The following is a 13686-nucleotide window of genomic DNA, read 5'->3' on the forward strand; positions in this document are numbered from 1 at the left end:
TTATATTAGACAGATTTCAGTTTCTTTTGATTAAAGATAAAGAGGAGTATAATTTATTTATAAAAACTATTCAGGGACTTTCAGGGAAGAGTTTTTCTATGCGAAAACTATCTTATACTATATTTAAAAAAAAAAAAACCATTTGAAACGTAGAGGATGACAAGAAGACAACTCTCTTTACACAAATTGTATATTCATGATTTTTTTTCCTTTTTAAAAAAAATAAAAACATTACAAATCCCCTCTCTCCATTTGCTGATCAATGACCATTCGATGGCCTGAACTCGGTGTAGCCATTAATACCAGACGTAAAACTTGGATTCGAAGCGTCCAAACCAAAGTAACTGTGATGGTAATTAGCTGCTGATGATGTTCCATCTTCCATTCCATTGCTCCTCATTGCTGGCAACGACAAGTCCATGTTCGTCATTTGCCACTGTCTCGGCATCATTCCGTCTGTACCATATGGTCCACGTGCCATGTAATGCAATCCTTCCTCTCCGAAACTCCTGGTCCTGCCACCAGACAATAACTCACCATGGTATGATGAGTACTGCCCGTTGAACACTTGCGGTTGTGGATTGAATATGCTTCCGTTATACACCATGTTGCTGCACTGTTCGTCTTCCAGCAGATCATTGATGATGTCTAGGTGAGGGAACTCATCCGTCATCATGCTTTGTGCTTGTTGCTGCGCTATCTGAACGTCCATGTGGTTCAGCGATCTGTTGCTAGTAACGGCGGGTGAGTAAGTGTTGTTGTACATGCCCATGTTTACAGAACTGGGACTTCTTCCTGTCCACAAGAGCCCATCTTGACTGTAAGGGAAGCTTGACTGATAAGATGATGTTGGTGCTTGCGAGTAAGATGATGATGGCAATGTGGTCGGGACAACTCCATGAGAGCTTGGGTGGTGGTTGAAACTAGATGATGATGAACCAAGAGAGTTACCGACTATAGCGTTTTTATAGGATTGAGGAGTGTATGTTTGTTGGTTGTGTAGGGATGGATCTGGACCTAGACGACCAGCTGAGCTAACCGAACGAGGAAGGGATGTTGTTGTTTGAACTGAGGAAGAGACGGTGATTGGGGAGGGTCGCATCGCAGGGATTATTGGAGCACTGGAAGGCCTTGATATAGTTGTTGCTGGTGGTTGTTTTGGAGCAGAGAGTTTTTGCATATCAGCTCTGAGACCAACAGTTTGCGACTGAATATCTGAAGGAAGCACTACTTGGCTTGATGAAGGTGGTCCAGTTGCCAGTACTTTCCTGTTTGGAATACCGTCTGCGGTTGAAATGCTCTTTTTCTCCGGTTTTGTCTGAGTTAATGGTGAAGGATTCTTGGCAACATTTCTGGGAGAAGAAAGTACAGCAGTGCTTTTCTCTTTAGGTCGATCCATGTCGACCGAGTTCACAATGGATTGAACCGTTTTGCGTTCCTGCAAAATGAATTTGAAAAAGGGACAACTAAATTGTGAAATTCTGGACCTCTTTGCACGAAACCAATAATTCAATCAGCGATCTTCTAATTTCAAAACATTAAAAGCATGAATGACGAACCCTCCCAACAGGAATACGATTTCGAGAACCCTCTGGCTCCTGGATGTGGGAGACAACAACCCAATCAGATTCACCAACGTTGCTTGCCTCGGAAGAATAATTCTGACCCTTGGGGTCTGTTCCAAGTGTTGAGGGTTGATCATCTGTTTCACTCGCTAAACTGTGGGCATCAGTCATTGCTTTCACTTGTTGGTTCTTTCCTCTGCAAGTCACAAAGCGTATCACTAAGGATTCAGGACTGACAAGAAACAAAGGACAGCCGAAACAAACTTACTTGTTCGGCGACTTCTGGTTTCGGAAATTCAAGGAATTCCCTTGGTAGGACCCATTGGTTACCCCCGATCGGATAGAATCATTAGAACAAGTTGAAGAACTATCATCCATAGTGGAATGACTCTTTCCTTCTGTAATTCCATTGGGTGTAGATATCGAAATGCCTCTTCCTCTACTGCTCCCTTCTGATGATGGAGGATGAATTTCCAAGGCATCAGTATCCCAAAGAACAGAACTACTATCCCTATCTTCTAAATCAGGCTGAAGAATGTCAGCCGAACCATCCACAGAATCAGATATGTCGGACACATCTCCAAGAGTATCAGGCTTTTCAGCTGAAGATTGTGCTTTCTCCGTGACAGAATCCTTTTCTTCCTCATCGTTTTGGTTTTGGTTTTGGTTTTCCTCGAGATCCTTTGCATGTGTTGCAAAACTCACCTTTTCTTCCTTCCTTTTGTCCTTCCCTTTATTTTTGTTCCGTTTCTGTTTCGCCTATAAATATTCAAGAACCAAAGAAACTCCGATCAGCATCCAACAAGTTGTACAGGACAAGCAGAAGGAGAAGAAAGTCTCACACCTGTTTCTTCTTAGATTTCTTCTCTCGCTCGGCTGCTCCTCTTTTGGCCCTCTGTTCGGTTTCTGCCAACCACGCTTCCTCTTCCTCACGAATAAGTTCTTCCTGCCTTTTTAGCGCGATAGCTTCTTGATGTGCAACTTCGATTTTAGTGCTGCAGTTCTCAGAGATATGGAAGTAATATATGTAAGCACATCAAGGAAGAACACAATGGCATACCGTATAGAAACATATTACACATTGTTACCTGAAGATATGGGAAAGAATAAATATCTCCACAGTTCGTCTACCCAATTCAGTTAAACGTCTCTCATCACGCTCATCGGCTTCCTTGTTGACCTCTTCTCCATCATTGCCATCCTAGATTTGCATCGAAGAACAAAAACAAAATTTTCAATACAAGTAACTTTCTAGTGAATAATGCCAGAAGTCCTCTGAAACGGAATAATGGATCAGAGAATGACAAAAATGACTGAAGATATGATAACAGATAATGGAATTACGGCCAAAAATTATTTTATAACCAATTTCAGCCGACCTTTGTACGGTTCTGGCGACCTTTTTCATCTTTTGGAGGCAATGGCTCAAGAGCAGCTCTCTCTAGGAGTAACAGCACATCATCAACTAATACGAACATATCTTTGTCCACGCTAACAATCGGTGCTGGCAATTGCTTGGCATCTAAAAGTCTCGACCTAGCTTTCATGTTCTTAGTTTGGCCTTCTAGAGCCTTCAACCCACTATACAAGGAATCCATCACCAAAGTGGATGAAACTTCTTTCTCTACGAAAAAGTGTTTTACAACTCCTTTTAGGATTACGTCCACTTTCTCTCTACACATCCGACGCCTAGAGTTTTGGTCCATCCCTAACCAGAAAACACCGAAGCTGCAACCAAGAATGATAATTCATTCCTTTTTAGGGAAATTGCTCAATTTTCAGAGAGAAAGATATCACAGGAAATATAAAAGTAAGGCAACAGTACTATACTAGATTGGTGTAAATCCTGGCCTTCAACAAGTGTGTTGAACTAAAGAAAAATTCCCACATCCTCTTTTAGGGATTTTCCGTCTCAGCATCTCAACCTTGGCTATCAAGACTTGTAAATAAGAGATAGTGGAGAGCCACAGCCACCAAATAAAATTTTAGACTACAGTCTACAGAAATTTATTTTGGACTCCAAACGGATGGTGGAAATTGGAAAACAATTTATTCTAACATAACATGGTTTCCTCAAAAGAAGAAGTAATCTCAGCTACTTCCTGCTCACTTATCATCACAAATAGCAATGCACTATGATCGCATTTCCGAAATCTGGAGGAGTTAAAAGGTACAAGTTGAAATGTGAAATACCTTGTCCATCTTGCCTTGTCCTCTATCAACCTCCCTAGCTTGCTTCTTTTCTCTTCAACAAAACGTCGGCAAATTTGCTCCACATTTTGGAAATACACCCTAACAAGTTCTCTCCTATAACCGCAATCAAGGCAGCGAAAAGGTCGGTCTACCCTCTCTCTGCAAGGACCAATTATAGGGATATTATCCTTAATGCATAATCAGTGATACCAAAAAAAATGAAAGAATATAATCTTATCACATGTGTTTAATTGAACAACATACGAACATGTGGAGCTGTAAGCGAATGGCAGCATGGAAAAATGGACAGTGTGGTAAATATTTTACTTATAGCTTTACAAAGAGTTAATCTTGCATTACCTGATCACCTGAACTTTAGCCTCAATTGTAAGACAGCCAGACTCATCTATGAACCCGTCTTTTAACTTAGGCAACTCCATAAACTTTTTCCATCCCCAATCATGCTCTTTCTTCCAAAACCGGTGCAGTGTATCTGTAAGAAGTGAGTTCAGTTGTCTGCATATTCAAACGGGGGTACGTAAATTAAGACTGAAAAAATCACCTGAAAACTTTGATTTCTTGAGATCTTGACTCAACACAGATATAGTAAACTGAGCGAACTGACTCCAGCCTGCCTCCAAGATAGCAAAAGAACCTACATGACTAGGTATCCAGAGAGAGAAAAGGGACCATGCAGACAAGTGGACAATAATACTAACCTGGAAGAAGTTTATCATAATTTGCAACACAGAGAAACAAGGAGAGATGATTACAAACATCACATCCTTGTGGATAAATTAAAATATACCTGACACATTGAAGACAAATAGAACAACACAGAGCCTCAACAATCACATCCCGAGATTTTATTGTGACACAAGATATAAGGATGAGAAAGATAAACAGATGCCATGTACCATTTGTAACCGCCAGCTTCAAAAACATTGCTACGATGCTCCCTTTTAGTGATTTCTGAAAATTTCGGAATCTTCCAAGTATACTGTCCATATAACTCAGAGGGTTTCAGGCCTGAAGAAGATAATAAAGTTCACATTACACAGCTGAAACATTCATCAAGAGTACAATAAAGTAAACCAAACAAAGAAGGAGAAATACTACATAGTAGGATGCTATACAAAACTGAACTCCTTAACACAAACAGATAAAGATCTCTAGCACATGACTAGAATATTTCCACCCCAACAATTATTTTAGATGCATGCATTCTTTTCAACATCGGATACTAAGGCAAAGAGAAATCTCTGCCTTGCAACATTAAGATGAAAATAAGTATGTTAACATCAAGAAATTTGCACTTGTACAAAGTATAAAGAAACTCAGTTTGAAATTAGCCACATCCAAGTTTTACTCACTGGGAAACCAAACAGTGAAAAGACCTACCATAATCATCATCGTCATCGATATCCCAGTAAGAGGGGGATGTGGATGGAGTCCCGTTCTCCACTTGACCAGAAGAGCGCCACTCTGAGAGTGCTTCTCCTGCTTGACTGTGTTGTCCATTTGAACTCTCCTCTAGAGATCGTCCAACCCCAGAATCTTCATCAACAGCCTCTGCCATTCCCCAGTATGAAATTGTTTCGTCAAAGCTCTCTCTCTCCTTCAACTATCAGCAATTAACGATTGGAGCAAATAAATTAGATTTTGAATTCTGTAATCCCCACAATTATGTATACCCAGAAAACAATATGCCAAGTCATGATTTGAAATGGACAAAGATATTCAACGATCTGGCTCTCTCAAACTATACCAATCCGCAATCATTTCTAGATTTTATCCGTGAGTATAACGAATTCATGGCTAAAAAATCGAAACCCTTTAAAACCCACATCAGATAATCGATGGGCAATAAACCCTAATTTCCAATTTTCAAAATTAGATTGGTAAAATTACAAACAAACAAAAAAAAATCAGCCGAAAAATTAGAGGGCGGCGAAGCAATATATCATTTCAATCAGCTAAAATATCCAGAGAAACCTCATAATTTCATCAAAGACATCGGAAAACAAAACAAAGCCCAGATGAAATCAACGATCGGGGAAAATCAAAATCGGTGTGGTATCAAAATGAAAGACTGTAATCGGAACATAAAGCCTCGCAAAATCCGAAGAACAAAGGAGGAGATATAGAAGAAGCTTATTGGTTGTAGATCGAAGCGAACCTGAGATGGTGGAAGAAAGAGCAAAGAGAAGCTAATTCGTTGAATGGGCTAATGGCAGCTCCTATGAGATTCTACAGAGAGAGAACAAACCAAAAAAGACGACGGAGGAAAAGAAAGAGAGATAAATAGAGAGAAAGAGAGGTCGCACGAATCACCTCAATGTTAAAAAAAAAAAATCACATAAACCTTTTAAAAACAAAAGTTAATTAAAAGGTCGAAGTTAATATGTACCTGGATACATATTGTGGATACAAGTTGTATACGGTTTCTGGATCAGAAATCAATAAATTTATAAGCTTCATCTAAAACGTCACAATATTTGACAAAGGAGTTGGTAGGCTTGTAAATCACAAATCCGTAAGGAACATCCTCCGACACATTTTTTTACTTTGAATTCTGTTATCACCAGCAAGTTACAACAAGTCTGCATCATACCTTTTGCCTACACGATAGGTTAAAACCTAGTTAACTTTCAGGTTTTTACAACCGAACGACAACGTTTTAGTACTCTCTCTGTTAATCTCATTAAAGCCCCTACTGTTTTTACAAATTCTCAGATTCCACCCCTTAAATCTTTCTTTTGCACTACATTCCCCTCCCCCCCTTCCTGACGTCAATGATCAGTGGCTAGTAGACGGAGGAGTTGAGGTTCTAAACGTTTCTCCAGAATATCCACCGCCTCTCGACATCATCGATCGCCGGAGTTGAAACCGGAAAACAACTGAGACGCTTTTCACCAAACCTAGACCGTCCTCAACAACCCGAATATTCCCTTGCATATACTGTCACAAAACAAGATAAAAGTGTTAAACCAAGTCATTAGCACATTTACATACAAAACACAAATGACCAACCTTTACAATGTTTTGGCAAGCGTTGAGACTCGGATTCTCTTCCTCCTCCTCCAGGTTACTACCACTACTACTACTACTACTCTCTTCACCTTCAGCAGTTACCTCGAATCCGAATCTAACTTCCATGTATTCTTTCGAATAGCAATGTCGCCAAACCGCTTCTTGAATATCTTTCCTCTCTGATACGTCTGAGTTCCCGCTTTCCGGAAAAACCCAGAAAGTCACATTCCCTTTGATCTTTCGATTCATTAGAACCCCAAGCATATGCAAAATCGCTTGAAAGACCTTTCTATCATCACCTACGACGTAGTCAGGCAATGCTCTATAAACTTCAGCTGAGAAACCAAAACCATTTGCCATGCATAAACACCTCGCCACGCAAGCTGACTCTTTCACAACCGAATGCAAACTGAAATAATGAGTCTCTGCAGCGCGGATTGTCCCATTGTTTATATCTCCGGCATTGTTTACAAGCTGTACAAGTAACTCGCTGGTTCTCCTCATTGCATCAACGATAACAGTCTGGTTCTCGGGTAACTTCCCATCCTGAAGTATCAAAGGAAGCAACCCGAGAATGGACCGCACAGGACACCTCATTGCATCGCTCATCATCTGCTCGAACGCAGCCTTGGCTTGATTAGCTCTCAGTGCGTTCTCCCTCGCAACCTGAAGCGCTCGGTTCTGTTCAGCGAGTTTCTCTCTCATAAGCTGAGATTCTTCAAGAATCACGGCGTGAGAGATTGCAACCGCCACTTGATCAGCCACCACCTTAACAATCTCAAGCTCTTGATAAGTCCAAGCCTGCGGCTGTCTCAATGGAAGCACACACACCAATATCGCATAACACATGTGAATCGCCTCTGGTGTCCCGCCTTTAAAGTTACAAACCCGAAGCATAGGGACTCTTATCCCAACCGTAGGACCTGACTTCCCTCGGCTAGTCACTGAGGCAAGCACAGAACCAGGGCTCAACATATTCACCTCTTCGCTTCTCTTAATCCTCACAACATCAGACTCACTAATCGGTATCGAGAACCCAGCATAACCACCAAAATGCTCATTCTCATTCTCATCATCAATCCTCGGTCTTAACTCATGAGTAAGATTCATCTCCGTCTTGATCTCATTCGGGATCCAAACCGCACAGTTCTTGAGCCCCAGAGTCTTGGACAACTCCACAAGCGTAGTGTATAGAATGGTGTGTCGATCAAGAGACGTCCTAATCTTGGTAGTGAGCATACGAACATGCAAACTCGTCTCAGTCTGCTTCATAATGATCCCAACCTCACGATCAAGCTCTCTGGTCTTCTTACTCAACATAAACTCACGAACCTTAGCCTTAAGAAGCAATGGTAAGAGAGTGACTAACGAGAGTGCCGTGAGGAAAGAGACGATACCAGTCAGCATCTTGAAGACAGTGACAGCTGTCATGACCCAAGGCCAGTGAGGCCCGTAGGTGAAACCAGCGAGCAAATGGGTCATGCCGCAGAGAACAATGAAGGCTATAAACTCGCAGACCACCCAATTGTAAGGTGAAGGCACATTGGTGCGGCTCACGAAGTAAACCAGCTCGATTGGGATCGAGAAATAAGCGATTGCGATAAGAAAGTCGCCGACTTTTTGCGAGTTGAGGATTGTCTCGTAGCTAAAGAGACTGTCTTCGTCGTCGCAGTTGCATAACGACAAGCTACCGTCGTCTTCTGCGGCGGTGACGACGGAACCGATTAAGAAGAAGAAGAAGAAGACAAGCCATTGGACTAACAATGTCTTTAACATCGATTACTGTTTCCCTGAGTAAGAATTAATTAAAAAGGTGAGATTTTTATTCATACCCAGAACTCAAAATCGAGATTTTTCAATTCAATATGCGTAACGTTTGGATTTTGTATACCCAGAATTGTGCAATTACCTATGAACATAGTGAAAATCAAAATCAGAAAAAGATTCAAAATTCAAAACTTGTTCAAGGAGAGAGTAAAGTTAATGTCTTTTAGATTATAAATCTTTTTCACAACAAGGACCGAATTTGTAAATTAATTTTCTTTTAATCCCCTAAATGTATGAAGTTATGAACCACCCACAAGAACAAACATCAAAATCTACCGATTCCTCACAAAATCCGCAGAAAATTCAAAATCAGATGAGAAATAGCGAAAAGGAACATCAAACCCATCTCACATTTGAGAAATCATATACCTGCAACGTAGTGATCAGCCAAAAATCTCTTTTCCAGAAAACGTAAAAGCTGTAGAAGAAGAAGAAGAAGAAGTCTAAACGATTGTTGAATCTTACGAAACTCACCAGAATGTGTAGAGAGAGAGACAAGTTAGGGAAGTAAATATGTGTGTGAGCAGAGTCTCTCGCTCTCTCTTTTTCTGTGTCTGCTGCGATAGAGAGAGTAGATTTACGTTTTGGTGAGAGAGAGAGAGAGAGAGAGAGAGAGAGGGAGGAATTGGGGGGAGAGTGAAGAAGGAAAGGGGGGTGGGACCCAGAAACGGTACATGAAGAGAACATAGACGCTTTTCGTTTGGAACACAACACGAGCACGACATCTTCTTCTTCTTCTTCTTGACCTACGTGGACTCTTACCAAATTCAATTTTAGAGGATTCTTCTTCTTTTTTTAATCTTTCCTTTTCAGCTTTATTAATTAATGACTCTATTTTCAAGATTTATGACTCTTAATACCTATCCCAAATTTTATTCTGCTTTTGGATTACAATAAACAACCTATAATAATATATATATATATTTATATTTCTATTATTTTATGTATAAAAATAAATCTATTCTTTTTAATGTTTAAAAATTAGTTAATTATATTAAATAAATGTTTTATTTCTATTATGGATGATTACATTGGTTTTTTAGAAAGTGAGATTACATGACCAAATAGTAGTATAAGTTTACATTAAAACCAAAAAATTGCATTAAACAATGATAACTACTAGACTATGCAAGTATGAAGTCTACTCACTAAATATCTAAGTTAAAAATAGTATTGACTTAAACGGCACAATTTGCGGCTGATTTGATAACATAATGAGTTAGTTTATTCGACTGACTTAAGATATTTGGTAGATAATTAAATATGCAATGCTATTTTTCGTTTGTAAAACGTTATATTGACCTACCTTGCTACTTATTAGACATGATTTAGTTAAACACTCCATCTTTGTTTTTCTACTCAATAATAACAATACCGAATCAAATTTCTTTGTGGGTCTACCGCCACTTAACTCTTATCAGAAAATGGAGTCTTAACTAAGTGCATGATCATCTCTTTGGATCCCAATATCACTAAATTATCGATCGTACTACTAATTTTTCTTGGCAATTTTATCATTTTATTGGTAATATTTCCCTTTCAAGAAATCAATATGATCAACCACTAACTTTTCTTTGTAAACCGCAAATTTAGAAAAATATATACACATGAAAATCCGTATATTTTGATTGCCCTATTGAAATTTAGTACAAGTAATATATAAACTAGCTACATAACCTCGACAATAACGAACACTTATCAGATTTAGAAGACAAAACTAACAGCAATCTTGCTATATCGGTTTGAATTTTATGTTTTTGTTTATTAATATGAATTTGATCTTAGTGGATGCACTAGGAACATTTTATGGTCAAGGTTTTATACCAATATAAATCTTTTAAATAAATAACCAGTGGTCTAGTGGTAGAATAGTACCCTGCCACGGTACAGACCCGGGTTCGATTCCCGGCTGGTGCAGATTGTATTTTTTTCCTGTTATACAGGTTTTTTCGCTTTTTTCTTTTTCTTTTTTTCTGAATCCAATGCTATTATTGGCCACGTGTCGAGCGATGAACACGTGCTGATTCCTTTCCTTTTCTGTCTACATTCTCGTCACTATTACAAAACAAATGTCTTCTCCTTTTAAAGAAATCACTGGTAAGAATGCATGCATCATAAAACTTTTATCAAAGAAATAGAAATAGTGCATGCACCTTTGCCACTTAAGCCAATATATATGCAAATCAAAACAGATGTACACAGAATCATTTTTACTTTTTTTGCATGAGACCACATACATATACAGTATAATCTTTTGTCTGTAAAGGCAATCCAGTACAAGACTAGCTAATGTTTGATAGACGTTTCATTTATACAGCAAGAGCGGGACTGATTGTTTATATACGGAAATTCATCAAATATTCAAATTGATTTAAAAAAATGGTGATTTGAATTACTTTTATAGTCAGATGATTTGATCAATACATTTACATCTTCTTTCCGGTGACATTATAAAAACGTTTAATACTTCTTTTAAAATTTAGTATTTTTCATGTATATAAAACATGTATCCTTGATCTTTCATTCCTTCTCTCGTTTTTTGGGACCAACTTTCTGTTTAGGTACGTCTTCCTTAGAATATACGAGATTCTCTTGAGTCTTGAATATGAACTGTTATCGAGAGTACGTTTCAGCAAATCTCCATTTGTTTCCCACTAATTAATAACGAAATCAAACTTTCACCTATCTGTGGATCAGACGACAGCTTTAAAAATTCACTGTCTTGTTTATTCTTCGACCCTTGGCTGTTAATGTATAGTAGCTTTTTAATCGGTTTAATCAAATGTTTGAACACTAAACAGCCCAACAACTTAAAGCCTTAGTAAACCGGATGATGTTATACTATACCAAGATAAACCGAACTCACACTCGCAAAACAACTACTACACCAACTTATCTTGTAAAACATTTAATGTGATAATTTTGCAAAACTAAGTAAGAGAAAGATTTCAAAACAAAACATGTTTTCTATATATACTTGTTTTACTTAGTTACCAAAAAATATATTTTTACGTTTTCTTTTGTCGCCCAATGGATGCTATTATAGCATCTACATATACATTTTTGCAGCCATTTTGTGAAATAAATCTTGGAGTTGAGACTTATTTACAATGGCTGCCACTCGCATTTATTATTTAGTTTTACAAAATTTTAAAAGATATTAATCAAACGATATCTTGTTTAATTTCTTTCTAAAAATCTGTACACAATCTTTTCATATATCTTCAAAAACAAAATTCCGTGAATTTTACTCCAGAAATATGCATAAATTCGATTTATAGCAAATATTTATATTAACATTTTGCATAACAATAAAAATACTAATTTATAATAATGAAAATATTCACATAAAAAATCATATACACATACAGAAAAAGAATTATATATATCATCATTTAAGCCGTTGCTTTATTTAAATAAAAAAAAATACAAAAAATTGAAATCATATACTTTCTATGATAAATTTAAAATCTATATTAGTAGTAGAAATTTAAAATCATTCAAGAAACGGTATAACACGGGTGAGATCCTAAAATTATTGTATTTATAACAAAAATAATTTATTTTCTTGGATTTTATAATACTAATATTTAGCTAACGAGATAATATAGACGAGTTTATATGGGATGACGGGTTTTGATCGATATCAATAAAGAAAGGTATATCACGGATGAATTCTTAAAATTTACAATTAAAATACAATTATACAACCGTAAACACAAAAAACCATATAATATTAACAAAACGAATATAACTTGAAACTTAAAAAATTTAGCTATAAAAAATCGACCCACGGTATACTGCAGATAAAATATTCAAAATTTTAAAATCCACCATACATCATTACTTAAAAAAATATGTGTTTTCATATCAATACTTCAAAAATTGAAACCTAAACAATAGTAATCATATACTAAATAATACAGAGATTGATATCTACATTGAAAAATACAAATTAATATGATATATTTTCAGTTAATCTTTAAAAAAGTAACATTATATTTTTGTAAACAATATAGCCCCGCGGTGTACCGCGGGTTAAATTCTAGTTGCTATATATAGATTTAGCAATCGATTTTCTAATTTTTTTTGTCACCTATACAAAGACATATTGATATGAACGCATGTACAATTCTTTAAGAAAAATATTTATAAAAGAAATCAAATTACACGGCGATCTTAGCTAGTGTCTTCAACATTACACAGTATACGAAACAATACACTATATATATTAGTTATTAATTAATGGTTACAAGGACATAACAACATCAAACCCAACATACATACTGCATAAAGATGGTAATGTTAAAAAAAATAAAATATGCTATTTGTCAATATGATCGGCATACAATTAAAAAGATTCAAATATTTATGTATTTGTGTGATAGACCTAATATTAAGAGACCGTTAATTTGGCCATGCAAACGGCTGATTCGATGACGGTGCTGGCTGGTAGTAAAACGGAGCTGCCGGATGCTGCCACTTCTTAAAAACCGGCGGCTTCTCCGCCTCTTTACCCCACCGTTGCTCCTCCCTCTTCATTACCGCCGGTGGTTTTTGTGGTGGCGACTCCGTAGGTGATAGAAGAGGAATAGCCACTTTCCAATTCGCTTCGCAAGGGTTTATCTTAAGAGGCGGTGGAGCCCGCCGCTGCAGCCTACTCGACTTTCGGTTCCCGCTGCCAGAAATATTTCTCGCCGTGGACGACATAGCAGGATCTTGTTGTATTAATTTTTTGTTTATATTTATGAGTGAGCTAGTATGCGTGTATATATAGAGAATGGCGTGTTCAAGAGTGTGTGCTTGGCTTGTGTTTTGGTCTAAACGGTCGAATCTTTTTATTATTTGCTTCGTTTTGTTTTTTCTTTTCTTGTTCAAGTGTTTTTCCTTTTGACTAGTATAGACTAAACTACTAAATTATAAGTTTGACTATATTCTCTTTTATGATGACTATAATAAGTACGTATCTTTTTCATTTTTTTGTTTATGAAGAAACTACTTTCTTTTAGTGCTGAAAAAGATTATCAAGAAATGTAAAAGCTCGTCGAAAGAAACACTTGTATTCAAT

General features: G+C 37.4%; 3 protein-coding genes and 1 non-coding gene across 10 annotated transcripts; 1 reads left to right on the forward strand and 3 right to left on the reverse strand.

Annotated features, from left to right (window-relative positions):
• Positions 1-5: 5 nt before the first annotated feature.
• AT1G04300 (TRAF-like superfamily protein) lies at positions 6-6109 on the reverse strand. Of its 6 annotated transcripts, none has more exons than NM_100311.4 (13): positions 5938-6101; positions 5160-5382; positions 4676-4787; positions 4478-4566; positions 4321-4389; positions 4119-4251; positions 3759-3917; positions 2945-3293; positions 2654-2766; positions 2410-2560; positions 1834-2324; positions 1560-1761; positions 6-1438 (listed from the first exon to the last, which is right to left on the reverse strand). In NM_100311.4, the coding sequence occupies exons 2-13, from the start codon at positions 5335-5337 to the stop codon at positions 260-262; spliced, it is 3225 nt and encodes a 1074-aa protein (NP_171926.3). In that variant the 5' UTR covers positions 5338-5382; positions 5938-6101; the 3' UTR covers positions 6-259. The 6 variants fall into 6 exon arrangements, with proteins under 6 accessions (NP_171926.3, NP_001184907.1, NP_001321566.1 ...); NM_001197978.1 differs by having other exon boundaries at positions 39-1438; positions 4676-4730; positions 5938-6038; NM_001083986.1 differs by having other exon boundaries at positions 101-1438; positions 4321-4413; positions 5938-6094.
• Positions 6110-6181: 72 nt separating this feature from the next.
• On the reverse strand, positions 6182-9255 carry ERS2 (ethylene response sensor 2). 2 transcript variants are annotated; one of them, NM_001331475.1, is made up of 3 exons: positions 9093-9228; positions 6792-8581; positions 6182-6719 (listed from the first exon to the last, which is right to left on the reverse strand). In NM_001331475.1, exons 2-3 carry the CDS (start codon positions 8565-8567, stop codon positions 6558-6560), a joined length of 1938 nt encoding a protein of 645 aa, NP_001323287.1. In that variant the 5' UTR covers positions 8568-8581; positions 9093-9228; the 3' UTR covers positions 6182-6557. The 2 variants fall into 2 exon arrangements, with proteins under 2 accessions (NP_001323287.1, NP_171927.1); NM_100312.4 differs by having other exon boundaries at positions 6206-6719; positions 8988-9255.
• A 1209-nt stretch (positions 9256-10464) lies between these two features.
• On the forward strand, positions 10465-10535 carry AT1G04320. The gene has a single exon. It is a non-coding gene; the product is annotated as a tRNA-Gly (tRNA).
• Positions 10536-12730: 2195 nt separating this feature from the next.
• On the reverse strand, positions 12731-13424 carry AT1G04330 (uncharacterized protein). Its single transcript, NM_100313.3, has one exon. It carries the CDS (start codon positions 13326-13328, stop codon positions 13026-13028), a length of 303 nt encoding a protein of 100 aa, NP_171928.1. The 5' UTR covers positions 13329-13424; the 3' UTR covers positions 12731-13025.
• Positions 13425-13686: the final 262 nt, after the last annotated feature.

This window comes from Arabidopsis thaliana (genome assembly GCF_000001735.4).
Source record: "Arabidopsis thaliana chromosome 1 sequence".
In the NCBI taxonomy this organism is placed as follows: Eukaryota; Viridiplantae; Streptophyta; class Magnoliopsida; order Brassicales; family Brassicaceae; genus Arabidopsis; species Arabidopsis thaliana.